General features: G+C 41.5%; 1 protein-coding gene across 7 annotated transcripts in view; it reads right to left on the bottom strand.

Moving 5' to 3' along the window:
• Positions 1–2,209: 2,209 nt before the first annotated feature.
• elavl4 (ELAV like neuron-specific RNA binding protein 4) overlaps positions 2,210–18,166 on the bottom strand; it is a gene marked incomplete at both ends in the record, with an annotated part of 86,774 nt that continues 70,817 nt past the window's right edge. For 4 of the 7 annotated variants that reach the window (XM_080769494.1, XM_080769492.1, XM_080769497.1 and 1 more), the window contains 3 exons: positions 2,210–2,537; positions 6,678–6,716; positions 13,447–13,672. In XM_080769494.1, coding sequence (XP_080625620.1) covers positions 2,210–2,537; positions 6,678–6,716; positions 13,447–13,672 — 593 coding nt within the window. Of the gene's footprint in view, positions 2,538–6,677; positions 6,717–13,446; positions 13,682–18,166 lie in introns of all 7 variants that reach the window. The other 3 variants (XM_080769493.1, XM_080769491.1, XM_080769496.1) reach the window with 2 other exon arrangements.

Below are 18,166 nucleotides of genomic sequence, written 5' to 3' on the forward strand. Positions count from 1 at the left end.
ACACCCCTAGATAAATAGATAGATAGATAAATAAATTAATACATGAACAAACAAACAAATAAATAAATAAATAAATAAATAAATATCAAAATTCGAATAAATAGAAAAATAAATAGTCTCAAAATAAGTAAATAAAACTGTTAAATACATTTATACTCTAACTTTTGTTCGGTTTCTTTTGCCGCGGTAGTGAACTAAAAGTTAATCCAAATCTTTTTTTTTCTCCACAAGCGACATGACAACAATTGAACAGGATTCCTCACGAGTTTTTCTAGTAACTGAACCACCACTTCATAATAAGTTGTCATATGAAAAAGACAAGCTCAAACAAAAAAAACAGTGACAAATCAGAGAATACAGTAGATATTGTAAAACAAATGTAGACTATATATATATATCATCTATTTGTACACAGCAAATAAAGACACAGTTGTCATAGATCCTTTTTCAGGAAACAAATATCTAGACTAACAGAACTAGCTAATCATTAAAGTTTGACAAACGTTTCACGCTCAGCAAGTAACCTAAAAGTCAGCAAGCCAAACAAAAAAACTGTTAAGTGATTCTTACAAGGCCCAAATTCATATATCTGGTTATTTAGCAAAGAAATAGTCTCACCAGATTTTGGGGCCAACAATAAACAAATAAACAAAGAACAGCAGCTCAAGTCAATGCCAACATCGAAGTATTATTTTTTTTTTCTTTAAACAACACAGAACAACAAACTTGGATATTTAAGATATGTGAATAATGTAATATAGCACCTACTGTTGATCGCTAAAAGGAAGTTCTTTTCAAATGTATAACTTCACAAACGCAGAGCGAAGAAAATGATATAGATAATGTATAGTATGCTCTCTAAATGGATAGATGTGTATATGTCTATTTACTGATATCCCATATCGACTGATGACAAAAGAGGAAAACAGGTGGACAAAGGGTCTTCTCGCTTTGGGCTCTGGACTAAGGACGGTTAGGCCTTGGTAAGACCCCTCTCCCTTCCCTTTTGGGTATCGCTGTTGAATAATTACGCACTAGTACATATATGAAAAATTTTACCAAGATCACCTGCCTCAGTTTGCATCCCTTTTCACAAAATCTGCCATCTACAAAATCATCACCGCTGACTCTGATTCCCCGAAAAACAAACAGTACCACGGCAGAACGAACGAGACAAGGTGGTCCCCCCTCCCTCCCTCCCGCCCAGGCCCCCCTAGTTAGCCAGTCAAAATATTTTTCTCTTTTTTTTCAAATCCAGATTCTTGTAAAAATTCTTCAATAATTATTATTTTAATTATCATTTATAAAAATAGATCTTCTTTCTCTTTATTTTTATCTTTTTTTTCTAAACGCATTTTTTTTTTCCAAGCAAAGAGATCTTCTCTTTGGCAACAGTGATATTTTTTTTGTGTTAAATTACTGAACGTGTCATCAGGAAAGCTAACCCATCCCCTCCCACTCCCCATCTCCCTAAACCCCTGTGAGGAAAGACATGTTTTGTTTGCGATACAAAACAAAAACAATGTTAGAAATTCATATATATATTTTTCTGCATCAGAGTTTTCAGGATGGTGACATCCTTCTAATTGATAAGGGGGTGGGGTGGGGGTTAATAACACACTAAAATGAATGAATGGTTCACCAATTTAAAAAAGAGCCCCCTCCCTTTCACTGATAGGGAGGTCTGTAATTCTAACGACAGTGGATCCGGATTTAAAAAATAAAAAATAAATCCTGAATCAAGACAGAGAAAAGGTTTCAATCTAAAAAGGACATTCTCTTCTCTGAAATAAGGGGGTATAGGGATTTGCTACTGTTTTACACAGAAGAGAAAAATCATTCTTAACAACCACAATGAACATAAAGAATATACAACAAACAGAAGCCTGCATTATCACAGGAGCTTCCAAAAACTCATGGACATTTTTAATCATTTCATTTTTGTAATACTTAGGCAACATTGGCTTATAGGTCCAAAGTTATAATATAAGCCATTTCTAGTTCAATTTGTCTAACGTTTTGTCGGCTGTGTTGTGATCCGGTTGGAGTTGTGTTTTGCTGTGTTGGATGGCTGTAGTGTGGTGGTAGTGGTAGGTCGAGACAACAAGGAGGGAGGGGACGAGGGAAGGGTGGTGGGGCGTGGGGTTGTGGTGAGGGTGGGGGTTTGGAGAAAACAGAGTTGGGGCGACTGGTCGTAAGTGGATTAAGTTCAGGATTTGTGTGTCTTGTTGGTCTTGAAGGAGACTTGCAACACACGGTCGCCCAACCTGTAGCCGTTGAGACTGGCGATGGCCATGGCCGCCTCGTCGTAGTTCGTCATGGTGACGAAACCGAAACCTTTGCACTTGTTGGTGTTGAAGTCACGGATTACCTTGACGTTGTTGACGGCACCGAATGGCCCGAACAGCTGCCACAGCACACTCTCGTCCGAGTCCGGGGATAGGTTATACACGAAGATACACCATCCGGTGCCCGTGTGGCCGGGGATGTTCATGCCCACCAGACTGGTCATACTGTCAATGGTGATGGGAGAAAACCTGAGAGTGGAGGAAACAGAAGAATGCAGAGAGATGAGCAGAGAGAAGGAGGGGAGAAGGTAGGGAGCAACTTTCAGTTTGAACTCATTCAGAAATACTGAACACAGTCAAATTCTCAGTGTTAATTTAACCCTGAGAGTGTACAAAAGGATACATTAACACTGAGGATTTGACTGTGTATAATTGGAGTTAATATGAATCTAATGTGAAATTGCCCTAAGCCTGATTCACATCTGTCTCCAATTTACAGTACTTTCAGACCAAGGCAACCAATTAATCTTGAAATAACAATCTCCCTCTGCCTGCAGCAGCTCAGCGCTCACCTCTAGTCTAGAGTTAAACTATGCTGTATCCTAATCTTAATTAACCCTAACCCTAGTCCAGATGATGTATCAATCAAACCAAAAAGTATCTGCTTTACTATGTGTACTACTAGGTGATACTAGGATGAATGTGATTGGATGTGTGTTATCTGAGTGTTAAAATGTGTTAATGTGTAAATGTGTGTAAGTCTGATCCATTATGTACAAATCTCCATCCTCTGCAGAAAGCCTCCATTCACAAATGTCTACAGTGTTGCATGCTGGGATATTTCTTCTAGTGTAGGACATGCAAAGGAAGCTTTTCTCTGTCTCCTTGAGTGCCTTGTTTGGGAGCTATATTGTAGGAAGGCTCTGAATTAAAACATTTTTAGAAGAAGTCAAGCTAAATCCGCTCTTATTCGCTTCATAATCTTCTCTTCTTTCTTGCGATGCGAGAGATTTGAATCCTCAGTTGACTTCACTTAATTTAATTGCCTTTCCAAAAGATAGACAAGGAAATAACCCCCTACCATATACTTTTAAATAAAAGTTAAAAGCTAAATGAAATAAAATGGTTCATTTCTTATCCCACCAATCTCCAGGAATTACTATAGACATTATTGGATGCTATAATTGAGATTTCCGCTTTGCTGCAGCTGTCTCAGAGAAGGCTGCTTTCTTGAGGAATAGCACTTTACAGCTCAGTGACATTAAGGAACAGTGTGTACCCCCCACAATGTTGTTCTGTGCTATTCTGTCCTGTTCCAGAGCCCCTGGCCCGGATCGATAATACTGCTCAACACACATCCCCTCTCTTTCTGACTACTATATATGGTCTGCAATCACTACAACCTTCCAATGTCCTGTGGAGTGTGTTACTGGTGGGTGCTGTGGAGTCAGGTGTGTTACTGGTGGGTGCTGTGGAGTCAGAGTGTGTTACTGGTGGGTACTGTGGAGTCAGGTGTGTTACTGGTGGGTGCTGTGGAGTCATAGTGTTACTGGTGGGTACTGTGGAGTCAGAGTGTGTTACTGGTGGGTGCTGTGGAGTGTGTTACTGGTGGTGGATGCTGTTAAGTCTGTGTTCCACTGGGTGCTGTGAAGTGTGTTACTGTGGGTGCTGTGGAGTCAGAGTGTGTTACTGGTGGGTGCTGTGGAGTCAGAGTGTGTTACTGGTGGGTGCTGTGGAGTCAGAGTGTGTTACTGGTAGGTGCTGTGGAGTCAGAGTGTGTTACTGGTGGGTGCTGTGGAGTCAGAGTGTGTTACTGGTAGGTGCTGTGGAGTCAGAGTGTGTTACTGGTGGGTGCTGTGGAGTGTGTTACTGGTGGTGGATGCTGTTAAGTCTGTGTTCCACTGGGTGCTGTGAAGTGTGTGCTACCGGTGGGTGATGTGCTGTAGATATGGATCAGGTTCAGCCATCTTAATGAAAGCATTGTATTGACTTGCTTGATCAAATTACAGTAAGTAGCATGTGGCTGACATACTATGCAATAAATATTGTGGTTAACTAATTATTATGGTCTGCACATCATCACTCCTGGCTCCAAATCCCATTGTGTTTCATAAATCCCCTACATCGTGTTTCTGTCCTGTTCAGAAGATTTTGGTATTTTTCTCCAGCACCTGTCTCCTCCCTGAAGAACGCAGTCAAGCTGAATTTTAACAGGCCTAGTCATGTCAAGGCCTTGTCTGGCATGCTCAACTGCATTCCTGGACTCATTTCCTGCTGGGCTCAAAAACAACCTTGTGGTCATTTGCATGCAAAAGCTGTAGTCTGAGAGGAGCTAGGTTTTAAAGTGTGTGAAGGCAAAAAGTACAGACTTAGCTACACACTAAAATCTTGAGTGTTCTTTTAACTCTGAGAGTGTACAAAACTAACCAAATGGACCTGGAAGGGTTTTAAATTAACACTAAGGATTTAACTGTGTAACGGAACCACAGAGGAAATGCTGATGTAGTGCCCCTGAAGTATGCCTGTGTGTATGTTTGTATGTGTGCGTGTGTCTGTGTCTACGTGTGCATGTGAGTGTATCCATTAGACCAGGCCCACTAGCTCAGAACGCTAGCCCATGCAAGACCAGAGGTTGCATAGCAACAGTGTATCTGACCAGCTATCTATTCTATCTTTTCCATAGGCTGCCTTTTTCAGCCGGTCACACCTTTCCTCTGTCTTCTGATTTCACTTTCAAATTGAGCTGTTAGGTCATAGTACAGCACTTCTACCTTGATGACAAGCAATACAATCAGGAGCTGGACACAATCGGAGATGCTATGCTAGCGAGTCCACCTTTTCAAAATTATTATGTGAAGGCTAAGACTGACAGGTAGAAAGCTTTTCCTGACAGTTAACCTCTTAAGTTTCGTTAAAGTGGCATGACATCCTCTAGGCTGATGTTTCACTCTGTCTTCAAGTTCAGGTTAAACAACAGAGGGGTAAGAACATGGCAGGCTGATGTTGTAGTACAGGTGTAAGCTGTAGCTAAAAAAAAAGAATAATGGGGGTGTGCCAAAGTGCAAGCATTGCCATTATTGTTAACTAACTACTGTCTATGCTTGCACATTAGCACGCTCATTATTAATTGTATTAGCTGCAGCTGTGTTTCTTATTAGCCTGTAATGCTTTGACCCTAGTTTTTAACCTGTGCTGGAAAACAAACAAAATCACAAAATCAGCCTTGGGTTTCATGGCCCTTCAATGTTTCTTGGACAGGAAGTGCTACTGTATGGTTTAAACATCCTGAATCCCACCAAGCTGTCCTCGACTACTACACTATACACTCATTGCTAATTCCTTATGAAACAGGCTAGCATGTATTATTCCCAAACGTCTTTCTCCTCCCTCCTTTCTGCTTGATGGTTCAACATGCAAAAGGCCACCAGCATCTATCACCACAGGGCCTGCCGCTCAAGGTCTTGTACCGTAACACCTATTATTGTAGCAAGCAATTAACGGAAACATGGCGGCAAAAGAGAAGGGATCAGAGCAGAGCAGAGCAGAGCAGCGAGGAGCAAAGTTGGAGCTGTTTGCAGTGAAACAGCATTTCCTGTTTCTTGCAGGGATCCAGATTCATCCAGCCTCCCATGACCACTAACCATTCACAACAAGATCAAGAGAAAGAGAGCAATTGTGCAAATTTTGTCTCATAATCCATACAGTATGTTAATGTTCATTATACTGTACTATATTGCATCTATAAAAATGACCAAAAGTTTATATACAGTAAAGTCCTCAATATAAATGTATCCATTTGTAAGTACAGAAACCAAATGGATTCTTATGGGCACATTTGGTTACATTTCACACTCTGATTTAAAGTAGTAGATGTAGAGCACAAGAGTATTATATTGGACTTGTTGACATGTTTACTGATTTAATTAATCTTTGCTTTCAAACAAAGAATAACCTGCAAGCCAAGCTGTAGCGGGAAGGCTAGGAGAACCTGAATCCAGGAGAAATCCACGCCTGAAAATCAAGAGCTATACACCAGAGAACGAAAAAACCATACAGTACACAGAAACAATCCAAAACAACCCAAACAACAACAACAAAACCAGCACGCTTCATATTCAAAACAAAGCAAATTCATCACCACCGAAAACAAACTGATTGTTTTCCACACTGTAACACTGTAGGTAGGAGTTGAAACCAAAACAAGCTGAAGAGGGAAAAACCAAATAAATCAAGGAACCAAAAGCAGTTAACCTTGAAGTATCAAATGCAAAGTGACTTCAAAAATACAAGAAAAAAATAAACTAAAAATATGAATAGAGGAGAAAAAAGGATATTGAAAAATCATTGAGTCAACATGGACATCTGGCATTGGGTGAAGTTTTTAATTACCTCTTTACGCCATAGGCCATATTAAGCAAATTGTCCAGCCTGTAAAGAGAAGGAGGGTTCTGGGGTTAATGGTGGGCAGATGGTTGACTCACTCAATGGAACTAATGCTAAGTCCCTGTAGGAACTGCATGGACCTCCTCACTCAAGAAACAAACACATCCATAGACGGCCCATTACACTGAGGATGCCCACCAGGTAATGCTGTCATCGCTTCACACATCTAGTGCCATCAGCAGGTTATCGTCAGCATAGCACTTCACTTTAGCCCAAGTTTTTCGAACATTGTTGTTATCAAAATCCAATCTAATCTAATTTAGACAGCACTGGAAGCTATTAGATTAATAGTTGCAGCAACAGACCAGGCCACAGTGCAAGAGCATAGCATCGCACTATGACCACAATGCTAGGGTAGCAATAATGTCATGCGATGGGCGATGGCAGGTTATCGCTTCATTTTATGTGCAGTACATGTAGGTATTGTAACAATTTACACCAACACAGATACATTATTTTTAAAGGTTGACACTAACATTTACACAAGCCTCTTCAGAAGCCACAGTCCTCAATTTGAACAAACTGTGAATGCCTTCAATTGACACTGTAAGTAAATGTCCCTTCTCCAGAGTTCTGTCAGTATAATGGTTTGGTGTTTGAGCGATGGTGAGTGAGAGAGGGAATGATGATAAGTATGTTGCTGTGAGGCAGACTGAATATTTGAATAGCCGTGACATTTTGACTGTCCTCTGTGTGTGTCTTAGTGGCAACTTTCAACCTGTCATGCGCTAACAGTTCAGATGGAATGGTTGGGTGTTAGTCAGTGGATGGCCTCTGTCCACAATGAAAAGGATTAGTGTTTGGGAAATGTCCTAGTTCCATAATAATTCATCCCCTGAGCTAAACTCACTACGGCAGGCCAGGTTAGACAAATGACAGTGTGTTTGTACACGTGTGTGTGTGTGTGTGTGTGTGTGTGTGTGTGTGTCTGTTTATGCATATGGAAGAATATGTTTTCATGATTGTGCGTGCAAGTATAGTGTGTGTGTGTGTGTGTGTGTGTGTGTGTGTGTGTGTGAGAGTGTGTGTGTGAGTGTGTGCGTGCGTGCGTGCGTGTAATGTTAGTACTGGTATATGGATCCAGTCTGCTTGGTGACTCAATGGCCTTCATTCCTCACATGGGTCTGGCCTGTCTCATGTTTTATTACCTCCTCTGGCCTAATGGACAGAGGCCACGGCTTATTGAGCAACAGCAGGCCTGCGACTTCTCTTTCCATTTAAAAATAAAAAAATAAATAAGAAAGAAAATTGCCACTATGGTATGAGTTATTTTCTTTGCCTCTCGTTATCTTTGTCCATCACTATGTTCTTTGACTTTGAATTTTGCATTATGATTTGGATAAATATTGATAAATCCTTGATCAATGAAACGAAAAAATGTATTGATTTATTTATTTTACAGTAAAAAAAGAAAAGAACCTGACAACTTTCAAAATATCCTCAGGACCTACAGTAGGACCCTCCAGTATTCCTATTTGAGCGGTACTTCCATATAGACAAATGCTGCAATAACGGAGTTACGAGACGTGTCGGCAAAAATATTCGTATACTACATTGTCACAACAAAAATTGCAAATGTACTATTTTAAATCAGAATCTTGAAAAGTAATAGTTTTGGACATGTGATGTTTCCACCTGACAGCAACGATACATATTGACTCATTAGGACGGTAATTTCTCCATTATGTAGGAGGAGAACGAGCAGGCTGCTTTGTGGGTAAATTGAGTCAATTGGAGTGGGTGCTCAGAGGAGAGCATTCCAGGCCCAGAGAGCTCATAGACATCTGCTGGCCGCCGGGCCACTGGGCCACAACAACATACGCACTCTTTCCAAGCTCCACATAAACAATAGGGCTTTTGTGCTGTCTCTCAATGCCGGCTAATTGATGTGTCGTGGTTTTGTTTTTATCTAAAACAAAAAACATTTTCAATAATAATTATAACTGTCTCTGACCTGTACTGCATATAATAAGGCACATTTCTTAATTACTGCTACAATTATTTATGGGTCATTACAAAACAAGCTCAGATCTAGCGCTGGGGTAATTGTGCTGTGAGTGGATTAGACAAGCAGTGCATCGGACAGTACGCTATCTTGTGGGACTCCGGGCCTAACGGACATTGCCAAGCAGGATAGATAATTTAAGTGGAATCCAGAGAATTTAAGGAGGACATGTTACCGTCGGTGTTACAGAATTCCATAGAGAGGACATGCAACAGGTGTCACAGAATTTGATAGGTTGACATCAAAAGAAACTGCAGACATTTTCAGGGCTTAATTCTTTCATGGAAACTACGAAATGTAGACCTATATACTGACCTAGTCTGATACAGACATTCAATTTAAATAAAAAAGGAAACACATTGTGTAAATGTGCTCCTTTTTCAACGCTCTCAAATATCTCTGAAGATGTTGCAGTTAATTACTTTATCCAACTTCGAAACTCAAGGGATAGTTTGCTCCAAATGAAATGAAGACAAGGAGGCCAATTAAGGCTGGCTATAAAGAAGTGTGCGAAACTGTTCCAACAAAAAAGAAATGCAAAAAATGTAGTAACCTAGTAGCTATAGTAGAATATCAACAGTCCAATTCGCTAGTTACATCAATCTACATTGTAAATGAGACATTCCAACATGACGATCAGTTTGTTTTTAATAACAAAATGTACAACAATAATATATGCTAAACACCATTTTCACCAACAATGATTCCTCTGGAGACTTTCTTCAGAATGGTTATGCTGCGTTCACACTAATGGCGACAACAAAACAGCTAGGCTACTAGTCATTACAAATGACAAATGACTACACTACAAATGAAAGTTGAGCTGGACTCAACTTCTTTCAACATTTCAACGATGCGGCGAAGAGTCAATCAATGTCTTTGTATGTACCATTTCCAGTTCCCTTCTATCTCCACACAATTCCTGCTCTAGAAAAGAACAACAAATTCTTGTTGTTAACCAGTTCCCTGTGCTTAAGCACCACTTAAACTGCCACTCTGCAGGAATGTAGCAGGCCACACTTGCTCGTTTTGTGGCTTTGTCACTGCTAGCGTGAACGCAGCATTAGAATGAGAATGTAAGCTACTGTGCTGCAGTTGCAATTTATCAACATTCAATTAATCTCTGGTATTCTCAGTGTTAATACAATGTTTATCAGATTTTTTCAAGTATTAAAAGCGGATTCAACGTATATTTTTCCATTTCAGAACAATCAATTTCTTCCTTTGTATGAAAATAAATGGGGCCTTCTTTTATTTAATTTATTAGCATTTAATGTAATTATTTCTTCTGTGTTTTCCCCATTTTCCCCAATTTAGTCCCTATTGGTACTGCAATCTGCAACTGAAACCAAGTTGGTTTCAATTGATTAATCTAACTTTTGCTCATTTTTGTTTAGGTATTTCCCCATCGGGATTAACCGGACTCCGCCAGATTGCGGCAGTTCACAAGTTTCCTCCTCCTGCCTGCATCTGGTCTCTCTCAAGCAGAAACGATGAACCTGAAGCAGTGGGACAAAAATCTGATATCTCCATAATAATTTCAAATTGCAGTCCTAGCTACGTCACCAGTCTCGCGTTGATCCCGCCTCTAGCGGCCGCATACGGACGCATATTGCTCCGATCAGCATTTGATCAGAGTGCATCGTCTCTGCCCGAAAGAGACCAGATGGGACCAGAAGGAGGAACTCACTGCTGCCGCCATCTGGCGGAGTCAGGTTACATCAGGATACCAATTTAACCAAATCAGGAGAGAACTCATACACAATACAGGATAAAGTGAAGTATAAGTGAAATTGGAAGTGATGACACAAATAAATGAGCAGACAAAATTGAAACTGGAACATGACAAAATTGAAGTTGTTAAATGAGTAATCTCTCCTGATTGGCTGAAATTGACAACAAAAATCTTTTAACCCCAAAACATCACGTAGGCTACCCTACCTTTAAATCACAGTTCCCTAAGCTACCATTGCTTGTTTTGGGCTTTGTGGCTACCCACACTGTAAACATAGTTGTGTAATTAAACAGAGAAAGTGTCAAGTGAGGATATGGGAAGGTTTTGATCAATGTTATTCACAAGTCCAGGTCACTTACTTATTCAAACAATAATTTATAGTAAATAATACTCATCAGAAGATGGACACTTTTCTTACAGTGTGACCTTCACAGCACCTTGATTAAAAATATATAACTGTGCACATCTAGCCCATTTATATCAATGTGTCATGTTTTAAAAGAAGGCTGGTGAGCAGGAGCGCAGGGACACCGTGAGGAAGGCACTGTGGTTGTGAGTAGTGATGAGGAGCGACAGGTCTCCTGTGGAGCCTGTAAATTGGCTTGGCGTATCACAGACACACAGCCCTGCTACATCGCTCAGGTGTCACACCAGGGAAGCTGCTGTAGAGGAAAAATGCCTTCCAAGTCCTGACTTTGATGGTGAGTAAACAACACGACTAGCTTGGTGTTATTGAATGAGAGCGAAAGTTTATGTGCCCAAATTCTGCTTCACCATCTGAAATGTTTTTTTTTCTCTTTTCTTTCCAGATCAGACTGAGGTCATACAGTTTTGTCCTGGTTATATGCCCAGGAGAGGCGGCATGAACAGAAGGACTATGTCCAAAGCACTGTACTGTAAGTCTATAGATAACATCATGGATATAACTACAGAGGTGTGTTTGTGTCATGAGAGAGTGAGGAAGAGGAAATGACCAGCAATGAAACCATACTCTACATACAGAATATATAGAGTATATATTATGACCTTAGTAATGACTTGGAGATGAGAGAGAACTGGGCAAACGTCAGTTTAAACAGGATAGTTTTAGCTGCCAATCCAGTGAATGTCTTGAACCTTTGATATTTGTCTGACCATGTATGACCACTTCTAAAGGTTTATCTATGGGTTTACTGATAATATCTGAAGCATTGTGGTCAAACAAATGTATATCGTTGCTGTCGGGAGGAAACCACTCCATTGTTGAGGCTTTTTATTTTCTTCCATAGATCAGTGCTATTGAACGTAAAGTAGTAAAAACACTTTGGACAAAACCTCTTAACTCCATTAGACCCTCAGACTGTCTGATAAAGCAACTAACTCCACCACATCTCTCTCTCTCTCTCTCTCTCTCTCTCTCTCTCTCTCTCATGCAAGTGCATGACAATATATAAAGTCACAACGCCAATTTTGAGGAGGCAGTATTGCTTTGTTTTCAAAATATAAGGTTTTCTTCATTTCCTGAAAATTTATATTTTTCATTTCAGAACATTTTGGAGTTAGGTGGTTTCTTCCTGACAGCAGAGATATGCAAATATACAGTATGAACAATATACAAATCAATTTTTCTGATAAGAGTAATCTGTCCAATAATTATATTACAAATATATACATACAGTATACATACAAACTTTTTTAAAGTGAGCACATTTTGCCCAGGTCTGACAGGCTGCCATCTGGCAACTATACGCCTAATGTTATGGAGATGAGATGAATGTAAAACACATAAAGGTGAACGACAGAACCCCACTGTCTCTTATGAACAGTGCTTCTCTGATCTGGTTGGACCTGTGCACACAACTCACAAGCTCGGATTTATTAAACATCTCATCTGTATCAAATGGATATACTGCACCTGCTCTTCAAAAGGGGAAGTAACGCCAATATGTAAACAAATTTCAGAGCATACTGTCCGAATGGAATGTGTTGCCATGACTCATAATATGAGTCATGGCATGGATGTGAGTCGTGACACCTACGCCAAGACATATTATGTCTTTGCGTAGGTGTCTCATCCCTTATCTGAACACATATTGCAAAATGCATTTGGTGTTTCCTTTATTAAACCCACTCATCTCATATAAACCACAAATAATAGCTATTGTGTTTGTGATTGATGACTCATATTAAAGCAGCTTTAACTAAGCATTAAAATATCTCACTCTTTGCCACAAATGAAATGACGCTCTTGTTCCGGGATAATGTTGAACCAGGTGCAGCAGCACTTCATTTTATGGTGAGAAGTGATCAAATGAAATGTTAAATATGAATGATCGATTCCATCAATCATGTGAAGCGTGTTGTAAACTGGCTATCACATTGTTTATTTCAGTCTTTGTACTTTTAGTGATTAACCATAAAACAATGTTTGCCATTTTAACAGTCTACCAATGAGACAGATAAAAGTATCAAACCATAAAATACAGTGCTGCATCCCAAAACACATATCATACAGATCAAATCGTACGCGACAGATGTTACAGTCCACTAGTCCCACCTACCATAATGAACCCATAGACCTGTAAAATTCATACGTTGCGTCATTATGTTGAAAATCTGTTATTTTCAGGTGAATGACACAGTCGTGCGAAGAAGTATAAATTCAGCTTCAAACCTCCATTAGCAACCCATTTTGGGCGGGAACCCCTTTTGGTGTTAGTATTATGTTATGCTTTAGCTATTGAAAAATAGCAGATCTACAAGCTCATAGCACGCCACCGAGTGGCGCGCTACGAGCTTGTAGGTCTGCTATTTTTTTAAACTGTCAGGATTTAAGACATTTTTAGAATCTGATCAAAATGCGTTAAAGAACCACCATTATTCTGTGCTTTAGAATCTGATCTCAGATCAGAATGGGTTAGAAACAAGAACAAATACACGACACCATGTCTACACAGTAAAACAAATACTCCATCCCACTGACCCCGGCCACTCACCTGAACCTCTGGGCCTGGTGGTGGAGAGGGCCTGGGTATCGGCGGTTGGGGGACTGGTAGAGCTGTGACAGAAGGGCTTGGCTGGTCTTCTGACTGGGATTGTTGGCGAATTTCACTGTGATGGGCTCAGCGGCGCCGGAGGGCTTCTGTCCGTTCAGGCCCTTGATGGCCTCCTCTGCCTCTATCCTCTTATCAAAGCGGATGAAGCCCACGCCCCGGGAGCCACCTGTGGGGCCAGCAAATCACAAAACGGACGGGGCCCACCTTTACTTCACATGGTTTTGGATGCGCAGATGTCAAGTCAAGCAGGCTGTGGCCCTGATTTCTACTTGGATGTGCAGATGCAAGTCAAGCAAGCTGTGGGCCTGATTTCTACTTGGATGTGCAGATGCAAGTCAAGCAAGCTGTGGGCCTGATTTCTACTTGGATGTGCAGATGCAAGTCAAGCAAGCTGTGGGCCTGATTTCTACTTGGATGTGCAGATGCAAGTCAAGCAGGCTGTGGGCCTGATTTCTACTTGGATGTGCAGATGCAAGTCAAGCAGGCTGTGGGCCTGATTTCTACTTGGATGTGCAGATGCAAGTCAAGCAGGCTGTGGGCCTGATTTCTACTTGGATGTGCAGATGCAAGTCAAGCAAGCTGTGGGCCTGATTTCTACTTGGATGTGCAGATGCAAGTCAAGCAGGCTGTGGGCCTGATTTCTACTTGGATGTGCAGATGCAAGTCAAGCAGGCTGTGGGCCTGATTTCTACTTGGATGTGCAGATGCAAGTCAAGCAGGCTGTGGGCCTGATTTCTACTTGGATGTGCAGATGCAAGTCAAGCAGGCTGTGGGCCTGATTTCTACTTGGATGTGCAGATGCAAGTCAAGCAGGCTGTGGGCCTGATTTCTACTTGGATGTGCAGATGCAAGTCAAGCAAGCTGTGGGCCTGATTTCTACTTGGATGTGCAGATGCAAGTCAAGCAGGCTGTGGGCCTGATTTCTACTTGGATGTGCAGATGCAAGTCAAGCAAGCTGTGGGCCTGATTTCTACTTGGATGTGCAGATGCAAGTCAAGCAAGCTGTGGGCCTGATTTCTACTTGGATGTGCAGATGTAAGTCAAGCAGGCTGTGGGCCTGATTTCTACTTGGATGTGCAGATGTAAGTCAAGCAGGCTGTGGGCCTGATTTCTACTTGGATGTACATCCATGTCACGCACCGAAAATAGCAGATCTATGAGCTCAAAAGCTTGTGCGTGTAGCTCTGCTATTTTTGCCGCTTTTACAGTGTATATTCATACTGATATGCAAACTCACATGAAGTAAACACGCAGGAGTGCATGCACACACAAAGCCACACACTTTATAGTCCAGACCCGCCAGCCCCCTTCCCCCACCCCCCTCCCAGCTATAGCAGTCAGACAGACCTCTCTTCATGTCATTTTCCCACTGACATTTGAGTCGTTTCCTAGGTGATGTTTTTTGACTGCCACCTGAGAGGACCATTTAGAGAACTGTGCTTCCTGTGAGGTCCTTTGTTGGTGTGTGTGTGTGTGTGTGTGTGTGTGTGTGTGTGTGTGTGTGTGTGTGTGAGAGAGAGAGAGTATCTATTAATGGATGCTGTGCCTTGTTTTAATGAGGCTGACTAGATGGCCCAGAGGATGCTAGCACAGTGACAGCAGCCCTCTGCTGAAGAAACTATTTACATAATAATGCATGCATACCTGCGTACGCATGCGCACACAGGCACATCTGTGCACACGTGTGCAAGTGAATAAAAGGCACTTTTTTCCTTTGTTTCTCTTAATCACACAGAAAAGATCTGCTCCTTTTTGCAAATTTCCTTTACCACAGTAAAATCCGGAGTATTAACCACAGGTGAAAATATCAAAGCTACAAGCTCACAACGTGACGCATTGTGATCACTGACCAGCTGTTTTCGGTGAAGACGTCATGGTGGAGAGGGAAGAACATTAAGGAACCTAGTACCCTGGGGGGACTCTGTATCGTATCAATTAAGTATATATTGGGTTTAACTTGAATGAAGACGGCATCATAACTTCTCCTCTGTTGTTTGGATAACAGTTTGACCCTTCTCTTTTGAACAACTCTGTTGGAGATGGTCACTTAGTTTCTCCATCTTACATCACAGCTGTAGTCGTTCGTTGTCTGTGTGTTGCTTCAATCGGAATTTATTTTTGTCTTATAATCGACAATACGGTACACACCACCATAACTCTACATCTCTTCCATATCGCTGCTACCTACATTTTTCTACTTTTTCATAAATGTTTTTTTTGTGGCTTTCGCCTGTATTTTATATTTTTTATGGAGGGACAGACAGTAGGCTGACAGGAAATGGGGAGAGAGATGGGGGGTGACATGCCGTAAAGGCCGTCGGGATCGGGAGTCGAACCCACGGCACACTGCCAGACTGGATTACCAGCCATGGGTGCCTGGACCGCTGAGCCACGACCCAGGCCAATATTTCAATATTTTTTATTTATTTATTTGATGCCCTACTTTGTCATACTAGTGTCACACAACAGTAGCAAAACAAGTTGATCTACAAGCACACAACTTGTCACAATATGACATAATGAGGTTTCCACCGACAGTGACGATATTTAAAACATCCCAGGCTATGTCTCATGTTTTTCACGTGGCTAAATTGTTAGGAACAGGAGAATCTTTTGTCCTTGTTCACCCTCAACACACGATACCCATTCACCAATAAGGGCTTCCGTGCCAGCCAGCCGAGCCAGGTTATAGGGTTTGATCTATAAATAACATTTAGAGTGGAAACCGCGACGTGTAATGATTTATAACTTTGCCAGAACGCAAGATCCTTCAACCTCATTGTCTTCCCTGACCATGCTCCACTGATATGTGAGGCCCTGAACCAACAGTCCCACTGCATCTGTCTGACATCTGATGTGCTCTGATATGCTCTAAATTATTCTGTTTTATGCTCATTCTACCTTTCTGTCTCTCTCTCCCTCTCTGTTTCTCTCTCTCCCTCTCTGTTTCTCTCTCTCTCTCTCTCTCTCTCTCTCTCTCTCCTGACAGACCATCACTATTCCCCCTCCCCTGACTCCACTGCCAACCCTGTACCACTACCTGTACATTCTTAATTAGCTTGTCAGGAACTGGAAAATAACAATACTTGTGGGATGTACGCATTGAAGACAACAAGCAGCATTGTTCCTAATATTCATCACGTTGGCGGTAAGTGTATGTGTGTGTGTGTGTGTGTCTGTGCGATTGTGTGCGATTGTGTGTGTGTGTGTGTGTGTGTGTGTGTGTGTGTGAGTGTGTGTAAGTGTGAGTGTGTGTGAGCTCTTTCTTCTCGGCTGAGGGTTTTGTCTTTGCAGTTGAATGTCTCTCTGGCTTGTAGCCTGCTGGGGGGATATCCATGGAGCAATGAGATCCACTTAGAGGGAGGATAGATAGGATAGGATGAGATAGGGGATAGGATTAAAAAAAAACTACTACTGTAGAGGCCCTACAGTTACTCTACATAAGTGCTTGTCATACAGAAGCAGGCACACGTACACATGTTTGTTCGTGTACATGCAGTCGCACGCACGCACGCAGTGTGCAGAGAGATGTCCGGCGATAACCATGACCATTTGTAATCATCCATGGCCAGGGTCTTGAGTGAGTATGTGAATTGTGTCACTGTGCGTGCGTGCATGTGTGCTTACGTGCGTGCATTTGAATCTGGAGGTCAGATCTGATTACAGCCTAATTCATACCAGGTCAGACTATAGCAGACCAGTGAAGCCTGGAGCAAGCGAGAGCAGAGCGGGCCAGACAAGGTGAAAAGACTGTGTTCACGATGTAATTACACCTGCGAAGGACAGGTGAGAGCCCAACCCTGACCTCACATGGGAACGTGTTATTCTAAGCACTGGGATGCTGCTTCATTAGATGAACTCGGGTCAGAAGATGAGGGTAAAATATTATATTCTCACACAACCTAATTAAGTGCAGGAATGCAATTTGTGCCTATTGATTTTGATCATGCTGAAATCATTTTGACTAACCTGCGTTAACTCTTTTTTCCCCAGGTACGTATATATACGGACGTCGACGCTAGGTGTGTGTAATAATAATTATAACACTCGTAATTTCTTTCGGACTTCACGTATTTAAAACTCATCGACTAAACAAAATCTAATCACATCTTGACATAAATGAAATCTTCAGCATTCTTTGGCTGAGCTTGGTTTCCAAGATGCATTTGTTAGCGTCAAGATAATGAGCTGAGAAAATTATTACTTCAAGGTGGAAAAATGGGGTCCCTTATGTGTCTTGAGTCACTGTTTTGTGTTTATTCCTTTGGACTTCACAATGAGCTGAGAGCAAGGACTTCTTTTAAGTTCACATCACAACAAAAAAACGTTCTCGCCATCTGGGGAGGCGTTCTGCCAGTCCACACAGTAAAATCCTCCGTGTTAATTAATTAATTCGTAACTCATTTGTACATTTGTAACTCAGAGTTACAAATTTAACCACATGGACACTTACATTTCTATTTCATTACATCTGTACGTACATTTTAAAACACTGACGATTTTACTGTGTAGGGAACCATTGTCCTTTCAACCAACTTCAGTCCAACAGCATGGTCTACTTATCACCAGCCAGCCAGCCATACAGGCTGCATTGAAGCACAATGCACTAACCAAGCTACAAGACCCACTCTCTACCCTCTCTCTCTCTCTCTCTCTCTTT

This window comes from Protomyctophum bolini (assembly GCF_963924005.1).
Source record: "Protomyctophum bolini genome assembly, chromosome: 8".
Lineage (NCBI taxonomy): Eukaryota > Metazoa > Chordata > Actinopteri > Myctophiformes > Myctophidae > Protomyctophum > Protomyctophum bolini.